The 12,415-nt window shown below is 35.4% G+C and overlaps 1 protein-coding gene across 6 annotated transcripts in view; it reads left to right on the top strand.

The window, feature by feature from the left end:
* LOC127872888 (uncharacterized) overlaps positions 1-12,415 on the top strand; it is a 106,838-nt gene that overhangs the window by 47,823 nt on the left and 46,600 nt on the right. For 5 of the 6 annotated variants that reach the window (XM_052416403.1, XM_052416394.1, XM_052416376.1 and 2 more), the window contains 5 exons: positions 4,560-4,657; positions 6,869-6,936; positions 9,096-9,265; positions 10,562-10,627; positions 11,743-11,877. In XM_052416403.1, the coding sequence (XP_052272363.1) occupies positions 4,560-4,657; positions 6,869-6,936; positions 9,096-9,265; positions 10,562-10,627; positions 11,743-11,877 (537 nt within the window). Of the gene's footprint in view, positions 1-4,559; positions 4,658-6,868; positions 6,937-9,095; positions 9,266-9,304; positions 9,383-9,433; positions 9,521-10,561; positions 10,628-11,742; positions 11,878-12,415 lie in introns of those variants that run through there. The other variant, XM_052416423.1, reaches the window with a different exon arrangement.

The following is a 12,415-nucleotide window of genomic DNA, read 5'->3' as shown; positions in this document are numbered from 1 at the left end:
GCTGATCTAGTCAGAGATTCCATTTAGGACCAGCTGGGTCAAGCTTACTGTTACTAGAAGAATGTATTCTGCTTAATTACCTTCATTTTGATAATTTATTGTGTATGTACATGTAGCTTAACTGCAGACCTTCTTAAAAATTTAATAAAATTATCCAAATTAATTTGTTTACAAAATCTTGTGTCATGGCCTGGCCACATTTCTTAACATTTTATAATTGTTAATATTTCAGTTTACTTATACTATTTAACTATTAGAAGTATGTATCTTCAAATACGTCTTTTGATCATTTTATTTTGAGAATAATGGGAAAAGTACATTATACTACCCAAGGGCAAAAATAATAGAGTTAGCTGCCTTGGGATAGCTCTTAATATTGAGGAGAATAAATGATTGCCACTTGAATCAATTTCAGTACAAACAGCAGGTAACATTGCCAGTTAATATCCCATGGTATTCAAACACTATATATAACTGCATTAAGATCAATTATTGCCTCGAGAGGCAACTAGCTTCTGGAAGAATTTGTTTCACTGTATTAGCCCATCTATGTTCAAGTTAGAATCCAACTGAACCTATCTTTAAAAACTGCCTTAGGATGATCAGGGGTCAAACTTATCTGTGTTCGGTAATCTGCCAATTTGGCAGCATTTTTGCTCACAAAAAATCCCAATGTGCACATTTGTTATATAACCTCTTGTCATTACATTTGTCAACACAGCATTTATTGCAAGCTTTTCACCTCCAGTTTCTGCGTCTATTGTAATTAATTCAAATGCTCATAGTGTAAATTATTTGATTTATAATCGAGATACTATAAAACTTTTGAGACACAAGTTACCAGTTGATGGGTTGAGAAATTAAAGTAGCATTTAAACTTATAAATCATGGAATATTTCGCAAAATATTTTGTAAAATAAACTTGACCTATAAAAAATCAGTGTATATTATAAATAGCTATAGTCAAATTTTCACCACAAGATGTGGTATGGTAACAAAGATTTAATGAAAAACAAAATGCTTGTTTTTGTGGGACAATATATTCAATGTTCATTTCCCGCCACGATATCCGAACATTTATGAGCGAAAGCGAGACTGGCTTCGAGCAGTGTCGGAAAAAACGATGTATTCATGAGAACTATGTAGTGCTTCTGAGGCTGCCCGAAGTCAGTCTCACGTTTGCTCATTAGTTTTGGAAAATCGCAGCCAGAAATTCACATGGAATATTTTGTGACTCAATAAAAATAGAAACAAGCATTTTGTATCGCATCAAATCTATTTTACCAGACGACATCTAAAATTGAAATTTTGACTACAGAACATTGAATTTTTCTCTGTCAACTTTTTTTTCGAAATATTGTACAAAATGATTTTGAGTGTTAAGGGGCTTTTAATAATCTTGTTTTTGTTACTAAACGATTACTTTGCAATTAAAGAGTTGTTATCCTATATATTAATAATGATGTTAAGCATCATTATAACTTCATTAAGATGATAATTTGTCTAATTAAACATATCTTGATTTGCTTAATTGTCAATTCATTTCTGTAATTCTTTAAGTACAGTTATATCTAACAATGACATTTATGAATTAATGTTAATTTAAACAGGATATTGTAGTCATTATTGATGGATGAACTGAATGATGGTGTTTAATGTTTACAAAATTTACATAGTTTTAATCATGTACTAATTTAAAATCTTATACATTTAATTAAGACTTATAATGGGGATTTTTATGCCCTGGGATTAATTGATCGGGGGTATATTGTTTTTTTGGCCTGTCGGTCATTGTGTGTGTCTGTCCCAAAACTTTAACCTTTGTTAAACTTTTGCAATAACTTTTGCTATATTGAAGATAGCAACTTGATATTTGGCATGCATGTGTATCTCATGGAGCTGCACATTTTGAGTGGTGAAAGGTCAAGATTATCCTTCAAGGTCAAAGGTCAAATATATGGGTCCCAAAACTTTAACCTTGGTCATAACTTTTGCACTATTGAAGATAGCAACTTGATATTTGGCATGCATGTGTATCTCATGGAGCTGCACATTTTGAGTGGTGAAAGGTCATCCTTCAAGGTCAAAGGTCAAATATATGGCTTCAAAGAGACGCAGTTGGGAGCATTGTGTTTCACAAACACATCTCTTGTTTAAATACCGGTATCAAATATGCCATCATCATGCCATTAACTAATAAATTGGGTAATTCATTTCCAATTCAAATTAAATGTTAAATGAATTCATGTTAACCTATATAATGTACACTCATGTTGACTGAAAGAATGAGGAGTATTATTCAAGATAATACATACACATTACACTATATAGTGCAATGTTACCATCAGTCAGACTCTCGATCATTTGTTAGTCATTTATATATGATAAGCCATGCTCTGTGAAAACGTGGCTTAAGGCACTTGTATAAAGTATTGTTCCAGATTAGCCTGTGCAGTCTGCACAGGTTAATTAATGATGACACCTTCCGCTTTAATTGATTTTTTTCTCCTAAATGAAAATTTATTGTTCTGTACTTGGTACGCAGCTCTTGGTATACTTATAAGATGTAAAAAAGTTGCTTCACAGGAGCAATTTGATTATGACTAGCTATTAAACTTCCCGTTTATATCAATTAACCCTTTACCACTTAGATTCTTATGTTCACACATTTGTTGTCCATTCAAAAGTTATATTAATTTAAGACCTTTCTTACTAGATTCAAATTTGTAGGGCTTCATCTCATGCAAAACCTTAGATATTGATGAGCAGCAAATAGCATAAAATCTGAACAGACTGTGAGTTACTCGGAGGCTGTTCTGGTTTCATGCTGTTTGCACATAGCCATTTTCACTTTGTTTCCAATTAGGAAATGGTTAAGGGATGACTTTCCCCTTTTATGCAAGGTTCATTCCTTATACTATGTTCTAAATTGACCCAAATAGTGAATGATTCAGACTTAGAATGTGCATTCCCCAACATCATGATTTCTAATATTTATTGACCCCAATGCGCATCTGTTTTGAATTTCCGATGACTGTTCGGTCTTTGGAGGATACTGTTGCTTTTGGAAAGATGCAGGCAGGAACCAAGTTTACTCCTGTTTGTGCATGAGTCACAGCTCAATTGCCATCTCAGCATTGATTTCTGCAACACTGGCCTACAGTTGGTGGTCATGTCATGCTAAATAGGCGGGGTTATGTGCGTGTTGCATGAGAAACAGTGGGGAATAGATACATGCTCCTAGAGTGGTGTTTGGTGTTGAAATTGCCATACAACTTTGCATGTAGCTTGCAATAGAGATATTATTTGTGTGTTAAAAAAAAACTTGGCAGTATTTCCTTGTGTACATGTTCAGTGTTCTTCTCAAAAGAGGTGGTACAATTGTCTCAAAGCTCATGCATACTTAGACAGTTTCCATATTTTTGAGAGTACACAAACTAATGAATGTCCAATTAATGTTGTTTTACTTAAAACAATATTTTATGGATTGGCTAGTTAATTTACGCATATACTATTTAAATGATACTATTTTGTTTCCAAATACACTACTTTAGTGAAACTAAGCCAAATTCAAAAGTTCATTTAAACAAATTATTATTTATTGTGGCAGTTGATATTTGATTGCTCATGTGGATAAGGAATATATTTGAAAGCCATCTTCGATGTTTCATTTGCTCTATTGATATTCTTGACATATGTCTTGCTAACAATTGAAATCAATTCAGATAGTTGCCTAGAGATTTATTTCATAACAAAGTGACATTTCATTGTGGACCATGCTATAGAATGTTGCTCGCCGGATTCCTTTGTTATGTGCAGTTTTATTGTTGATTTCATACAGTAGACTAGACATATAAAACTTATTGTGGAGCAATATATTGTTGTAATAAGAAATTGCAACAGGTGTAAAAATATTCAGAGGACAAAAGTTGTAGCTTATGTTAGTTTGAGTCAAGTATTTTTGTAGCATTAAAGATGCCTGAATTTTTGTATTATTTGAGAAATATCAATTTTATGTTATAATGTAAAATTAAACAATGTGGTATTTGAACCATGTAGGCCTTTCCCAGCTAAATCTAAATGAGCCACGCTCTGTGAAAAGGGGGTTTAATGCATGTGCGTAAAAAAAGCTTTCTACTTGTACGATATTTTGTTAACAGAAAGTCTCTTCTTAGCAAAAATCATGTTTAGGCGAAAGTGTCGTCCCTGATTAGCCTGTGTGGACTGCACAGGCTAATCTGGGACAACACTTTATGCACATACATTAAAACCCCTTTTCACAGTGTGTGCCTCATATGGTTGCCTTGTTGTGTTAATGCACAAAAACATGAACGTGTTACTCATGATTTATTAAATGATACAACAAGTAGAAAAGTTAATGTTTGTCATAGATAAAAAAATAATTTTTTGTGCATGTCTTGAAACCATTCATTGAATTTGTTTATCAAATATGAATGATTTGCACTTTGCCCGCACTTTTTGTGAATTATAAAATTCCTATTGTTTATACTGTGCCATTTCTCACTACCTTCCTTTTCTTACCACCACTACCCACTCAGTTTCAGTGAAAGCTACTTCACAGTGAAGGGGGCAGCGTTGATCCTGCCACAGAGTGATGAGACAGTCTACACACGCCGTAACAGTCGCAGCCATGCTGGTAAAAACATTGTAATACAATATTTCAAGTTATTCTTAATTAAAGTTGAATATAAACCCCAAATTTGAATATGTGTATGAAGGGCTGTGCTTTCAAATATAATATAGTGGGAAACACTGTGCTTTCAAATATAATATAATGGTGGCATATGCTATTAAATTTTCTGATTTATGAGGCAAAATCTTAGAACATAGCATTCCTTTTTTCAGGTATCATAACTTAAGAATGTTCATAAGTTATTCTTAATTTGCATTAAGAGTCTACTAAGAATTAATCCTAATTCCAGCCCATTGCCCATATTTACAAAGATCTTTTGGCAAAACTTGTGTTTTTTCTTGCATAATTTTAGTCTGGGATTGTTTTTAGCCGGATTTTTTTCGAAAAAATCTCGGCTTATAGATTGATGTTGTCGGGCGGGCGGGGGGGGGCGGGCGGGCGGGCGGGGTGGCGGCGTGCTCGAAAATGTTAAAGTTCTTATTTCATGGTATAACTTTGGTATGCTTGGACCTAGAGTCTTCAAACTTGACATGAAGGTTGGCCAGGATTAACAGATGACCACTGGTCATTTCAAGGTCATTCATTTGAAGGTCAAGGTCACTGTGACCTTCAATATAAAAAATGTTAAAGTTCTTATAACTTTGGTATGCTTGGACCTAGAGTCTTGAAACTTGACATGAAGGTTGGCCATAACTAGTTAGTAACCACTGGTCATTTCAAGGTCATTCATTTGAAGGTCAAGGTCACTGTGACCTTGAATGTAAAAATGTTAAAGTTCTTATTTCATGGTATAACTTTGGTATGCTTGGACCTAGAGTCTTCAAACTTGACATGAAGGTTGGCCAGGATTAACAGATGACCACTGGTCATTTCAAGGTCATTCATTTGAAGGTGAAGGTCACTGTGACCTTCAATATAAAAATGTTAAAGTTGTTATAACTTTGGTATGCTTGGACCTAGAGTCTTGAAACTTGACATGAAGGTTGGCCAGAACTAGTAAGTAACCACTGGACATTTCAAGGTCATTCATTTGAAGGTCAAGGTCACTGTGACCTTGAATGTAAAAATGTTAAAGTTGTTATAACTTTGGTATGCTTGGACCTAGAGTCTTGAAACTTGACATGAAGGTTGGCCAGAACTAGTAAGTAACCACTGGACATTTCAAGGTCATTCATTTGAAGGTCAAGGTCACTGTGACCTTGAATGTAAAAATGTTAAAGTTCTTATTTCATGTTATAACTTTGGTATGCTTGTACCTAGAGTCTTCAAACTTGAAATAAAGATTGGCCAGTACTAGAAGATGACCACTGGTCATTTCAATGTCATTCATTTGAAGGTCAAGGTCACTGTGACCTAAAATGTTAAAATGTTAAAATTGTTATAACTTTGGTATGCTTGGACATAGAGTCTTCAAACTCAAGCAAAACAATAAATAGTATTATTTCATCTAAGTTTATTTTCTTACATTTGATAATGAAATTGATGGAAACTTCAAACAATATCTTACTAATTTGCTAATAAAAAAATTGAGATCAAACTTTCCTAATTGTCAATTCAAGTTCATATTTGTGACCTTAAATGTTATTGTTGTTCATGTATATGCATGCATTCAAAACATAACACAAGGTTTGCTCATGCCTTGAAAAGTACTTACATTTCATTTTGACCTTTGAACAATATTTCAGTAATTTAAGTATTGCATTGACAAAAACACGAAAGGTACTTTCCTGTCATTTAAATCAAAAATCCGGCTTCAATGCGGTCATCTCCGACCGCGGAACTCTTGTTTTTGTATTATAATTCTTAGTATTTCAACTTTAAAACAAGTAAATATAATATTGCTGATATGTTTAAGATTTTCAATTTCTTAAGAATCAGCATTAAAACTTGTCCAATCTATTATACTTAATACTTAATGCCCGACCAAATTATTTACTGGCTTGCCCATGTGCAGATACGTTGTAAGTGACTTTTAGCTCATAGCCAGCTTGTCGTCCGCCGTCAGCCGTCCACCGTAGGCGTCGTGCTAAAACCTTAACATATGCTCTTAAATCAAAGTGCTTCCACCTACAACTTAGAAACTTCATATGTAGATGCACCTTGATGAGTTCTACACACCACACCCAATTTTGGGTCACTAGGTCAAAGGTCAAGGTCACTGTTACCTAAAAAAGAGCTTTGGCACCCGTTATGCGGTGCTCTTGTTGATTTCAGGTGATGACATACAAAGCCATCTACAGGCCATGTTCAGTCTGCTGCGTCCATCAGACACAATCAAAGTGGTACGTGCCATTGATTTGACCTGATGTTAACACTGCCCTTGATTTTCTTGCCCAAAATATCAGAAGATTTTCTGCTGTTTCCCAATCTCAAAAAGCAACGTTTTTACCCAAAATCTTATCAAAATTTCCCTCAATTTTCTCAATAAACTGGATAAGATTATAAATGTTATGCAGCAAAAGGGAACGTATTGAATGTTTGCCAACAACTGACTTCACTATTGGCTTGAAAATATAGCAGGAATATGCGTTTTGTGGTGCTGTTTGACTGTCCTGGTAAGGCAGTGTATTCCATGTAAAAAAAATCTTGAACTATGCAGCTGGTGTTTAAGTGTTTTAAGTTGAACACTAACAGTGTTGAACATAATATATATCCATGGTAAAGACATTGAGCTCAACCAAAAGCTTGCTGTCATCATTCACAGGGATCGAAGCACGTATTGTTTTTGATCACAACAATGTTGCTTATCTTATATTTATGCCCCCCTTCGAAGAAGAGGGGGTATATTGCTTTGCTCATGTCGGTCGGTCTGTCGGTCTGTCGGTCCGTCCACCAGGTGGTTGTCAGACGATAACTCAAGAACGCTTGAGCCTAGGATCATGAAACTTCATAGGTACATTGATCATGACTCGCAGATGACCCCTATTGATTTTGAGGTCACTAGGTCAAAGGTCAAGGTCACGGTGACCCGAAATAGTAAAATGATTTCCGGATGATAACTCAAGAATGCATACGCCTAGGATCATGAAACTTCATGGGTAGATTGATCATGACTCGCAGATGACCCCTATTGATTTTGAGGTCACTAGGTCAAAGGTCAAGGTCACAGTGACCCGAAATAGTAAAATGATTTTCGGATGATAACTCAAGAACGCATATGCCTAGGATCATGAAACTTTACAGGTAGATTGATCATGACTCGCAGATGACCCCTATTGATTTTGAGGTCACAAGGTCAAAGGTCAAGGTCACGGTGACCCGAAATAGTAAAATGATTTTCGGATGATAACTCAAGAACGCTTTTGCCTAGGATCATGACACTTCATAGGTACATTGATCGTGACTCGCAGATGACCCTTATTGATTTTCAGGTCACTAGGTCAAAGGTCAAGGTCACAGTGACAAAAAACGTATTCACACAATGGCTGCCACTACAACGGACAGCCCATATGGGGGGCATGCATGTTTTACAAACAGTCCTTGTTTAGATGTGAAGTTAAAAAGGTTTCCATAGATAAATCTTGTAATGATGTTTCAGAAAGTGCTTTTTTTAATGGCTGTTTTAAAGTGTATAATTGCGTTCTTCTTGTTATTGGCATAGTCAAAATCAGTGGACAGAATTTTCCTCCCCTTGGACTTCACCTCAATCACTCCCCTGATGTAATTTGCGTTGATGGGGTATGGGCTTATAGGTCAAAATGTCACAGATGTAAATGGTTTGTTGGTGTATCTAATAGGTCTGTCACACATGTTGATTTTGTATTGGCCTAACTAATGGGTCTAAATATTAATAGTGAAAATGGTTTTTTGCTTACCTCTTTGGTCTTAATGTTACACATGCTAATGGTTTATTGACTTTTAGGTTCAAATGTCAAAGATGCCAATGGCTTATTGACTTTTAGGTCCAAATATCAAACATGTCGGTGGTTGATACGCTTATTTCATGTTTCAAATTGTCAGACATATTAATAGTGTGTTGGCGTATCTCATAGATCTTAAAGACAAAAATAACCGTCAATGGTTTATTGAAATATGTCTGTTGATGGTATATTGGCTTATCTCATAGACTTAAATGTCACAAATAACAATTATTGACTTATCTTGGTCTATGTATAATAACTTTAAATTAAAGGTATCATCTTATTTTTAAGAGTCACATAATGGTTAATCCCACTCCTCTCATGGTCTTATGTCAAACAGGTTTTTGGTAAAATGTATGAAGAGTTTCTAATCTGCAAGTCTACAGTATTTGGAATAGAGAAAATAAAATATTTTGTAAATAAAACAAGTTAGAAAATTTGACAGTCATCACAACCCAAACCCGCTTCAAAAAAAACGTGTGACAACATTAAAAAAACTTCCCCTTTAATGGAAAATCCCCTCATCTATTAGGTCTCCTAGGTCTGAATGTGACATGTGACACGTGTTGCCCCGTTTGCAGGCAGTGAAGCTGGAGGGAACGCACACTCGCTACCTGGTGGTGGTGGCGTGCTGTGGTTGCCATGACACTGAGGAGTCTGTGCTGCTGGGTATTGACATCCTGGAGAGGGCTTCCATCGGGCTCATCATGCCAGTCTGGGCCCATACTGAGATAGAGCTGGATGGAGACGGGTAGGTCACAGATAGGTTTGGGCACACTGAAATAGAGCTGGATGGAGACGGGTAGGTCACAGATAGGTTTGGGCACACTGAGATAGAGCTGGATGGAGACGGGTAGGTCACAGATAGGTTTGGGCACACTGAGATAGAGCTGGATGGAGACGGATAGGTCACAGATAGGTTTGGGCACACTGAGATAGAGCTGGATGGAGACGGGTAGGTCACAGATAGGTTTGGGCACACTGAGATAGAGCTGGATGGAGACGGGTAGGTCACAGATAGGTTTGGGCACACTGAGATAGAGCTGGATGGAGACGGTTAGGTCACAGATAGGTTTGAGCACACTGAGATAGAGCTGGATGTAGACGGGTAGGTCACAGATTGGTTTTGGCACACTGAGATAGAGCTGGATGGAGACGGGTAGGTCACAGATAGGTTTCGGCACGCTGAGATAGAGCTGTATTGATACGGTTAGGTCACAGATAGGTTTTGGCACACTGAGATAGAGCTGGATGGAAACGGGGTGGGCACTAATAGGTTTGGGCACACTGATATAGAGCTGGATGGAGACGGGGTGGGCACTAATAGGTTTGGGCACACTGATATAAAGCTTGGATGGAGACAGGTAGGTTACTGATAGGTTTGGGCACACTGAGATAAAGCTTGGATGGAGATGGGAAGGTTGTAAATAGGTTTTGTTAACTTACATGTTAATAAGTTAACTTTTTATTATTTAGGGGTTAAGCTTCAAACAATAGGTGAGTTTTACTTTACCCTTTTTAACCATTATTTCAGATAAAAAATATTTTAAGGAATAAAACACTTGAAATAAATATTTTGTAAACTAATTAATTAATAAATAAAGACTTAATTATCAATGGTTGAGCTAGTTATGATTCTATTGAAGATAGAAAGGTTAAATAGATGACCACTTAACTTAAAGCTGATTTATCTTCATTTGTTGTTAAGTTCCTGTTTCAAGTATGCACTTCCCTAAATGCCTTGATTCATTAGCAATGTTTAAGGAAAGTGTCAGTATAGTTCAATTGTAATCATTTTACTTTTATCATATTTCTTTACAAATACCTGTCATTTTGGAATAAATCATTACCGTCAAAGTAATTTAAAGGTCCTATGTGTATTTATAATTATTTAAAGAATGTTTAAAGAACCAAGAACATATTGTATGCATTTGTTAACTTAATTACTTGGTAAATCAAACACAATTACAGAATAAAAAATAAATCAAATGGTTTTCTATTTAAAAACGGCACTATGTAATATCACTGGGCAGTTTGTATCTTTCAGAGGTTTCAGTATCAAGTGTGACAAGAACGTACACACCTTTAAGCCGGTCTCCGTACAAGCCATGTGGTAAGTTGGTCTGTGCATCATGCATAAGACATCCTTATTTTACCCTTTTAGCGCTGGAACCGAATTTAAAAGGCTTTTGCAAACAGTTTGGATCAAGAACAGACGCCACAAAACGTGGCGTCCAATCATGATCAAAACTGTTTGCTGTTCTGATAGTGAACTTTGAAAAAAAGTAAAGAAAATTATGATTTTAGAAATTCAGCAGACGGCATTTTAGCAGACGACAAATTTCCCAGCATGCAAAGGGTTAAAATATTAATTGATGTTTGCTGCTTTAGATTTGACATGAACACCTATTAATCAAGAAAGCAGCATTGTCCTCACCTACTTGATAGCACATGAATTTTGCTGTGTATGTTAACAACATGTATTTAATGAATTAGCTGGCTGTTTGCAATTGGTCGTTAACATGTTCATTTATGAAAAAAAACTGCAGCATCATTTATAATTGCCTGTTCTTTCTAAAAATAAATATGGAAATTATAACTTCGCTGATTTAAAAATAGGTCTTGTGGTTTTGGCAACATGTATGAATTAAATACAATTCACATGGATATCTAGTAGATTTAGTCATGCGTTTTTGCCCTATTGTGGTGATACTGACTGAGATAATTTGTTTATATGATGCCTAGTTGATTTTCAAGTTTGTTTATTTGAGACCAAGTTTGATTGTCAAATTTGTTAATTTGATGCCGAGTTTGATTTTTAAATCTTTATATGATACATAGTTTGATTTTTAAATTAGTTTATATGATGCCTTGTTTGATTTTCAAATTTGTTTATAATTATGCTTTCTAGTTTGATTTTCAAATTTGTCTATATGATGCCAAGTTTAATATTCAAATTTGTTTATTTGATGCCTAGTTTTAATTTTTAATTTGTTTATACGATGCCTAGTTTGATTTTTTTAATTTGTTTATATGATGCCAAGTTTGATTTTCAAATTGTTGATGTCTTTTAAAGCCAGACAAATAATTACAGAATAACAGAAAAATGAATGATAAATGCATGATTTCGTTTAATAAACAAGGCTCAAATTTCAAAAATTGTATAGCTCGATTTTACAATGAATGCATGGAAATGTTCACAGCAAAATCACTGTTGCTATTCCCCAGGTCAGCGTTGCAGAGCCTCAACAAGGTGGTGCGTGTTGCCAAGGACAAGCTGTACATTCCCCGAGGCCTCACCCACACGTGGGTCGGCTACTATGAGGCACGTGTATGCAAGGAGGCATATCTCATAGCGGAATGGTAAAGTTGAACTGTTGGAAACATTTCAGCCTCACTTTTGGACAATTGGGCTCAATGCATGTGCATTAAGTGTCCTCACAGATTAGCCTGAGCAGTCCGCACAGGCTAATAAGTTTTAACACTTTCTGGAATTTTTTGTTTAAAGAAAATCTCTTCTGAACAAATATCCGGTCAGAATGAACAGGCTTATCAGAAAGTTCACTTGACGCACATGCATTTAGCATTCAAGAGTGCACCTCATATGCAATTTGGTTGTCTTACATAGCTAGGTGAATTTATCATGGATGGAGTGTGCAACTTTGGCCACATAGACATGTTTTATAGTTACAACAGGAAGACAAAAAATCTAGAAATTAGTGGACATGTTATATATAGAAACAGAAAAAAATAAGTCTAAGTTTAATTGTTTTCGCAATTTAATTATTTTATAATCTCACTAAGTTTTCAAAAACAGAATTATAAAAGTTAAAACAAAATATAAACTCTTTATTTCTTAAAATTAAGCACTTATCTGTTCAAAAGTTCGTTAAAGTGGAAC

This window comes from Dreissena polymorpha, chromosome 1, assembly GCF_020536995.1.
Source record: "Dreissena polymorpha isolate Duluth1 chromosome 1, UMN_Dpol_1.0, whole genome shotgun sequence".
In the NCBI taxonomy this organism is placed as follows: domain Eukaryota; kingdom Metazoa; phylum Mollusca; class Bivalvia; order Myida; family Dreissenidae; genus Dreissena; species Dreissena polymorpha.
This window is presented reverse-complemented; position numbering and strand designations above follow the sequence as displayed.